We start from the raw sequence: 9016 nt of genomic DNA, 5'->3' as shown, positions 1-9016 counted from the left end.
TCGTGCATAAGCAAGCGTATCATCAAACCAATTACGCTGATCCTCTCGAAAAATTACATTCTTCTTCCTCAGATAAAAATATCATTTTATGGTATATTCCCATCCTTTGTGGCCTGTAAAAAAACCATTCGCATACCATTAATACCTTGAAAACGATTTTAGGATCGAAAGAAGCTGACCGGTACAATTACTTTACAAGTTTCATTTTCTTCATCATGGTACAAACGACCTTGTATAAGATTATCTCCAATGGTGCATCTCTTCTTACTTCTTGGTATGGTCAGTGTTTAGCTGGATAGCTCGCGGCTAACCTCTTAGCTGTTATTCGCGTGCAAACTATGAAAGTATATAGTCTTTACGGTGCATTTAAAATTCAAAAAACAAGCCGATAAACACCGTAACATCGAATTCTAATGTCATATCGTGATGAATATTGATTCGGAGATGGGAGTATTTGATCCAGTTTGTGTTTAATTTAAAATGTAAGTAAACCAATTAAATTTTAACGCCGGCTATTGACACAGATAACATAAATAAAATAATTAGTCCTTAAGCCATTTGCTTTTTTTGGTTTCTGTATTTGTAAATAAAATATTTAATCATCAGACCACCAAATTTAAAAATATTCTAATCTAGATTTAAGGTATTTCCTGGTTGTATTCGAGTAAAACTTTCCAAGAATCGTTTAAGAATTTTTTATTTATTATAGAAGAAAATCGGAAAAGATCTAGAATAAAACGATAACATTMCAAAGTTTTGTAAATAAACACTTAAACTATTTATTTTACTAGTTATGTCATGTAAGGCAATACACGTCGTATTATATTAAATACTATTTGAGGAGCAGACTTTCAAAAAGCAGTTTGTGCAAATTTGCATTTTTGCAGGAGAGAGCAAAAACTGTMCTTCTTTTAAAAAATAATTTAAATTTTTTATATCAGTCGCAATAAATGTGAAAAAATATGTACACATTAAACACAATTGGACACTAATTTTACGGCTGGAGTACTTAGGCATTTTACAAAAAAACCTTTATCTCAATTCATAAATACATGGACAAACTGCATTTTGAAAGTCTGCTCCTAATTTTATCACTTTAATCTATTAAAACGTTTAACAAATTCAAGAAAACTGTTTGTATTTTATGTATTTTATATGAATTTTCTGAATTGTATTTCAAATTCAGAAATTTTTCTTCAAAGTCCCTTCAATTTTTATTAAATTTTGATAATACATAAATGATTGATAAAGATAAAAGATAAAGCTCTTAATATTATTGCAGTTTATCAATAACGATAGTTCCAGTAGTAATTATTCACCAAAGTGAAATTTAAAAAAAATCCGCAATAAAATGGTGTTACAATAATATTAAGATCTATATCTAGGCGCTATGATTTATACAAAAAATAATGAAAAAAATTAAACAAAAAATAAAATATTGTGTTCTGTGGGGAGGGATATTTTCTCACCCTCGTGTAAGGATAATAAGCTAGTTTTAACAGGTAGAAGAAATATTCTGGAGTTTTAGTGTTGTAAGTTTGCACCAGTAGTAAATATTTAATTCTTACTATAGATTAAAAAAAAAGAATTATGACTAAAAATGTCAATTGTAAACCCAACAAAAATGTCCTGACCAAAGTAAATAAAGTAAATCTTTTTTTAATAAAATATATTTTTAATTAATACATTTAAATGACTTTTTCTTTTATGTACTTTACATAAAAAACCGCCTCAAGCCATAACTTCATTATTTTTAAAGACATGACAATAGATAATACTCCTTGGAACAAAATTGCACAGTTTATTGTTATTGTGCATCTATCCAAAAAAAAACTGCTCACAATAAACTGTTGAACTTTGATCAAAGAAGTATTGTCATACATATCTTTAAAAATAATAAAGTTATGGCTTGGGGCGTTTTTTATAATCCTCTCCGTATAATTTAACATTAGCAAATATTGTAATAATTTCTAGCAATAGTAAACAATTGCTTTTATTAAAAAAATAGTAAATTCGAGAGCTCATCATAAATTTTTTATAAGTAAGTGATTAATTAAAATTAATGTCGCTGCAAAAGGTACTATTGTAGATACAAGTTTTTAAATAAAAACTTACCTAATTCTGGTTCTTCAAAAACCTTTCCTCTTGTAATTTACAAGTATTATTTTAATTTTTGCAATACTATTAAAGCAAATTTACTTTGTGTAATTTTTAGCATAAGTGTGTGTAGTTTTTATTAACGATAAGTTACACAAAACAATCACTTAAATGTAAACATGACTATCAGTAACATACTTTCTAAAAGTAGGCTAAAAGAATAATTTCTTCTTGTTAGGTAAAACAAGTATATAAATTTGATAAGAGTAAAGTGCCTCCTGAAAGTAATTTAATACAACTTAATTCTTATTTCATTTTATTTTTAATCAAATATTTTTTCATCCTGAGAAGCCTTTTAAATATATATTTCAATTAAGTTCCTGTGCCTTATTTTTGCAGACGACTGCTTAGGTCTTTAATTACATAATTACAGTCAAAAAAATTAAACACACTTTCCTGTCTCCCAGCATATAAAAGTTGAAAATATCGTAACAATATTTTACGACTTATCAAAGCTTGAATCTTTTATCGCGCAGCTTCAGCATTTTTGCTAGCTACCTGTTCCAGCCTTAGCATATCCTTGCAGCTGCAATAACGACTTCAATAAATTCTCAAGTGGAAATATTTTAATTAATTCTAATAAAATTCCTCTCAAACAAATTGTACTTCATTACGGTTAAAACAGTAAATGTCTTCAAAGCTCGCTTTTTTCAAATGTCATCCTGCGGCATCGAAAAGTGACCGTCGTCGTGACACACTTGCATAATCGGTAATTGCAAGACAATTAACATAATGGGCCAGTTTACACAAAAAAATTGAGCAAGCGGCCGGGCCGCCCACCCGATCAATAAATAATTCATTTCGGTCCTGTGCCAGGTAAACGACGTCTATATCAAAACAATTAATCGTGATTTGTTTTGCAGGAGTGGTGAAGACAGTGGCGTGCGTRACATCTGGAGTCACGTGGGTGTACGAAACACGTGGGCTTTTTCCAGTTCCTCGGATCACGACCATCTTCCAGACATCGCCATATCAGGTAAGATCAYCAAGCTACCGATTTGCCCTCGAAACTTCGATTGTGGTGAAACAATAACGAGATATTTGCATGCATCTAGCCTGATATAGGCATGGATACTACAAAACAGAATGTTCAAAACACATTGTTTGAAAATTTTCATCGATGGCAAAGTTTGCCTTTCCCGCAAAATCGCGGCACACACTCATAAACCTCATTTGCATATTCATGGGACAAAATATGCACTCTAGTTTAATAAATTCATCGAGTTTTATACTTGTCGATGACTTATGCAAAGTTCACCTTTTCACAATAATAACACGTTCGAAGCTTTCAAAACTGATTTATTGCCAGTTGGTATAAAATACCCCAAAGCAAAAAAAATCGACCGATTTGCTGCTTGTTTGGAGAGGAATCTCCATGTAAACATGTAAATATAGACATAAAGTTAATTTAATTTTATGAATGTGATATATAAATACTGCAATTAATTCAAAGTCAAAGCTAAATTTACGCAAAGGTAAGAAACCTGTCGTACAAGTTTGTTCATTAATAGTTTGAAGTATTTGTTCACTTCTCTTTCACATTGAATTTGAATTGCAAAATGCCAGTGTGAAATTATCAACTTTTTATAAGATTCTAAAATGTTATTTTAGATAATTTTATCGAACGGTTTCTAATGGATGAATGTCATGTTATGTGCCTATCTATCTAGTAAATGGTTTCTTAGAATCGTAACACCCTTGTAAATCTTTTATAATCCGACATAGCAGTTGCAATTTTGTTAAAATTGGACATTATTCTAATAAATTTATTCAGATAAAAAAATTATATAATAAATAAAAATTAAAAATTCTATTCAATCAATTCAATCACTCTGTAGACAAAATCGTGCATTATAAATCGCTTTACGAGTATAATCGAAATGAATGTTATAAACCTCATTAATAACAATATTATGATATACAATAATTCATTTTTATTTAACTATAGTATATTAAGSATCAAGAACGGTAAGGACATTTTACCGATCGAAGACAATTGTGTGAGATCATTAAGTCCTTAATGAAATATTTACAAAATGTTCTAGAACGGCAAAGTATTTTGCCGATCTAGAACATTTTTGAACGCTTACCGACTTAGCAACTATAACAAAATACTTACCGACGAGTTTGGGATAGCAACAAGTAAATACAACTTATTGTCGTGGAAACTGACGTGGTAAATAATCAAATAGAGAGCAATCGCACAAAAAATATATGCAGCGGCGCTAAAAATTATGATATACAAAAAACTGGAAATTTTGTTGAATAAAACAATATATTTTTTTAATTTTATACTTTTTACTATCACATTTAATTGTGTTATATCACTAAAATAACAAAATTCTTTACGAAAATGCATATACTTTTGTATGTTAAATTGACGCTTTCGTGCTATTGAAAAAAAAATCTGGTGTGAACATTACACGACTTTCCTTATCCTACTTATTTAGAAAACATCCTTACGACAATAATTTAACCAACTTTTTTAGTGTCTTGAAACTATAATTCGTCCAGAAATGTAAAAATCTGGGTAGGTCAAATTTCAGCCAATTACAATACTTTCCTTGTAGGAAAAAGGAAGTAAAAATTAAAAAAAAACTATATCAAGTTTATTGGCTTTACTACCCTGGACTATTTGTTCCTCTCTTTGTTGCTGCAGTAAAGTTTGATGTTAATATTATGATTCTTATTGTCTAGCCTGAAAATCACATAGGCATTTTTTTTTAAATTTTAATGCAAAATCGCAAATCATTGACGCCCACTGTGTTTAATTATTTGTACATACATTGCATAAATGTCTCTTATATCACACACGAGAACAAGTAATTAATTAAGTATATGCTATTAGCAAGCTTTAATTAATATTTTCTGTATAAAAATCACATTAATTAGCAATAGTAAGACGAGAAAAAGGTTAATTACACCCACCCTTATTAGTTACGTTTATTCTAATTACTAGATTTATTTTGTTTTACATCTTTGTTTCTAGGAACGATTAGAAAAAATAAAAATGAAATTTTAATCGTCATATTTATAAATAAACGATTACAGTAACAACAAATATACTTTACCTTGACCGCTTCTTATTAACTAATAAAATAAATATATGCAGAATGCTGCTCCAAATTGTTGCTATTTTGTCAACACTTTATTAAAAATTTAATTTTTGAAATATGTTTAGGCGAGTCAAATTCCAACTTTACTTTTTATCAATCTGTTGGAATTTCGTTTTGCACAATTGCTATTGATAAAGTTAATTAGAACAATCAAAGCTCCGCACTTATATACCTACAATCCAGCGCTGACATAATGTAACGCCTACGAAAATTTATAGACTGTTCTTAATAGAATGGCTTTACGCAATGAGTTGGCTATCCCTTGCAAGTTCCCCGAATTATTTATTACACGAGTTACAAACCAACTCCAAAATGCACTAAGTTAAGTATCAATTATTTTAATTGAACGAATTTATTAAAATAGAGTGGGGAAATGGATTTGAAAGCGGGAAACTCTATAAAACTTATAAATCACAAAGTCGTGCTTATAAAAATAAATATCAGGCACACCAAACATAGAAATTCATTCTCAAAACTCATTAACCGCACTTCTACAATTACCTGTTGTGCTATTATTGCTGCCCACAAGCTTCACCTGGTCTCACCAACGCAATCTTGCAACTAATAATCTTACAACATTGCTTTTTACCGGATTGCAAGCAGGTGGATTGAAGAAACTAATTGTTACATTCTGTGTTTGTCAATTATCCAGCCTTTTAGTTTTATTGCATGTGCAACCACTGAAACTTAAATTATGGTTTTGCAATCCTTTATTTTATTCAAATCGTTTTATACAATACATATACATACATACAACAGTTCCGGTGATTTTATCACTATTATCTCCAGATAGGTAGGTATCCCAAATTATTTACTTCGTTTGTGTACCGTGGAGCAGTAGATAAGTGTCCAGTGATAAGACGACGGTGCGTTTTGTATGCCACACACAAACGGCTCACGAACAAAGTCGGTAAATGTTGAAAATCTGACGGGGACTTTTCATTAATATGCGTCCTTGTTGACGTAGCCGTACTCGTATTATAGCTTGTTTATTGCCATCATGTTGCAAGTTGTAAACTTCAGTAGTTTTAACAATGTTCGCCAATAGATCGGTTGTCGGTGCGCGACTTTCGATTTTTCATTAAAGTGAAGTGACAAATTTGTTTCCTAGTGAATAATCTCAAAACGTGACCACCACCTCGACTAAATGTGATGTTTACAACAACAACAAATCTTGTTTACGTATTTTTCGGTAAAATAAACAAAATTTATTCAATTGTGATACCTTGTAACCCGAAACCGGTTCAAGCGAGATGAATGTCCAAAAATAACACAAAATGTAACAGATCCTCTTTAAGGATCAAAAATTACAAAGGTCAAAAAACCAATCATCTCAGGTTTTAAAGCCGGATGATCTATTAAACCAGGAATTTAAAATTCGATGTTAATTTTCTTACTTTATAGAACACGATCTCCAATAATAATTAGTTTTCTCTGTGTATAAAGCAGGAAATTATTAAAATTTTAATTTTTAGAACCTGAATATGAAGCAGTTTTTAATGAATTACGGCGGGAATATCATACATTTCACAATGTTCAAAATCAATTAACAGTTAGATTACACAAGTGGTGCTATCAATTCTGAAAATTTTAAATTTAAATAGAGTGTTTACATATTGTTACGTCAATGAATTATTAACACGTAACGTAATTATTCTTGAAATGAGATGACTTATCAGATTTATTAATGTATATTCATCTTAATCTTTTTGTAAATATACGATTCATTCTGTTCCCATTTCCGACAATTTTTCCACAAGACAATTTGATTTGCTCCACATTTTCAAATAAATAAATAATTTGTTATTCATTTATTGTAATGACGCTTATTTTACATTAAAAGCGTCTAAAGCTCGGTATAAACGACACATTTACAATTCCTTCAACGTGTAAACACATCAATGTCAAATTATTTCAACAGCAGTTAGAGATATTGATTCACCAATTTACATTCGATAGAATTTTTGTTTCGTTAACAAAGTTTCACAATTCATAATAACTAGTAAATCCGTTTCCAGGTTCGTGAACTGTTCTTTCTTTGTGTTAAATGATGCACAACTAAAATATGGCTCTTAAAATAGCTCCCAGTGTGACATATGGCACAATTTAACAATCTTAGACAGTTGGGTGTTTTGGAATATGTTTTTTAATTATTTTTTTATTTTGGCTACTCAATCGCAACCAATTAATTTATGTGATCACCATCTATTATTTCAATAAGCTGCCAATTATTTGTTCTTTACGAATCGATTACAATAATTGAAATCTGAGAGCATCGCTTTAAAATAAATTCCTGTCATCTCAACACCTATTTATGATGTAACAATGTGAATTTACGCCCATTATTTTAAATGAAAAAATTAGCATGTAACATCTCCACCCACACAATATCATGGTATCAAAAGCAGTGGGCAAGAGCAAGGGCATGAGACAACACAATTTGAATATATTGATACTTGAATGAATTTGTCTTTCACGACTTATCTAACTTTGCAACCACATCACAGGATAAATTGAAATTACGAAATTTTTCTCATGATTCATTGAATTTTTCAAATTTCCTAGTGCCATATGTGCCTTTACCTTGACTCAAATAATACCTGAAAGTGTCGCTTTTTATGAACTTTAAAAGCCGGCATTTCTCACAACAATGGGGGCACTTATTCAAGAATTGAATGCTTGGCGCCTCAGTAGGTAGCTCAACCACAACTAGGAGCAGATTTTTCAAATTTTGATTTGCAAACCAACTCTTTGAAGAAAAAGTATCCAATATTTTGCAGAATTGTAACACTTGTCCCGAATGACCACGAAACTGCAAAGATATGCGTTTCAATTTCCGGGAATTTTTATTCAGAGTATATAAGCTGTTCCAGAATTATCGAGCATAGATTTAACAGTGGTGATTTATTAAGAACTTTATAGATAGAACACTGGGTATTGATGTCACAATTTGAAAAATGCAAAAGATAAATGCCTGGTGTCCCTCCCACTGTTCTCGTAATTGTGCACAACCCCATGTGTCCAGTGTCAAGGCGGGACAGGCTGGTCTTCCGGTCTGTTTTAAGCAAAGAAAATGAAGATTTCGTCTTGAAACACAATACTTCCTCCGCCCAAAACAGTCCCATCGCATCTTAATCCCGACATGTATCTAACTGCATCATAAACAGGCCGCGACTTGGTCGCATTACGTGAGCAAAATCTCTATATCTCGAGTGTTGGTGGCGATTTGTTTATAATAAACATCACATAGTTGTAGGTGGTCGACTTGTCGCGACTTAAATATGTCACGATTGTAATTTGCAATTATCCGCGTGTTGGATTGAATATAAGTGAAGCATTATTTATTATCTAATCGTTCGCTTTTAAAGATAAAAGCGTGCAACCAGGAAAAGTGAAACATGTTGGTGTAAAACGTGAAATGTGTATTGGTGTGTTTATTCATCTGGGAAAATGGGGAAATCAGCCAGTAAATTGAAGAAAAGGACGGAAACCAGTATGTATTTTTTGCTTAGTTCATATTTGCGTAGACTATCTGAGGAAGTTTTCGCACTGAGAAGAAAGTGAAGTGTTGTGATCTTGGCGAAGAATTCGAAAATTAAATATTTGCACATTTAAAGGAAATATTTAATTTGCATAGGTTGGGTATAGGATACAAAAATTATGGTTTCATGTCTTAAATTAAGATTTTATATATTATGTAAATGATTATTCCTATTAATATACTTAATAATAATTAGGTAAAG

General features: G+C 30.9%; 1 protein-coding gene and 1 long non-coding RNA gene across 6 annotated transcripts in view; one reads left to right on the top strand and one right to left on the bottom strand.

Annotated features, from left to right (window-relative positions):
• Nucleotides 1–309: 309 nt before the first annotated feature.
• LOC123013652 (breast cancer anti-estrogen resistance protein 3 homolog) overlaps nt 310–9016 on the top strand; it is a 29930-nt gene continuing 21223 nt past the window's right edge. Inside the window, exons 1-2 of one of the 5 annotated variants that reach the window (XM_044412329.1) lie at nt 310–482; nt 3021–3133. In XM_044412329.1, coding sequence (XP_044268264.1) covers nt 481–482; nt 3021–3133 — 115 coding nt within the window. In that variant the 5' untranslated portion in view covers nt 310–480. Of the gene's footprint in view, nt 483–3020; nt 3134–6203; nt 8767–9016 lie in introns of those variants that run through there. The other 4 variants (XM_044412334.1, XM_044412333.1, XM_044412331.1 and 1 more) reach the window with 4 other exon arrangements.
• On the bottom strand, nt 732–6420 carry LOC123013657. The gene is made up of 3 exons (XR_006413276.1): nt 6014–6420; nt 5775–5959; nt 732–3231 (listed from the first exon to the last, which is right to left on the bottom strand). It is a non-coding gene; the product is annotated as an uncharacterized LOC123013657 (long non-coding RNA).

The sequence above is a fragment of the Tribolium madens genome, unplaced genomic scaffold (genome assembly GCF_015345945.1).
Source record: "Tribolium madens isolate multiple individuals breed KSU strain unplaced genomic scaffold, Tmad_KSU_1.1 Scaffold_96;HRSCAF=242;Tcas5.2_LG5, whole genome shotgun sequence".
Classification (NCBI taxonomy): domain Eukaryota; kingdom Metazoa; phylum Arthropoda; class Insecta; order Coleoptera; family Tenebrionidae; genus Tribolium; species Tribolium madens.
Note: the sequence above shows the minus strand (reverse complement) of the source record. Positions and strands in the feature narration are given on the sequence as shown.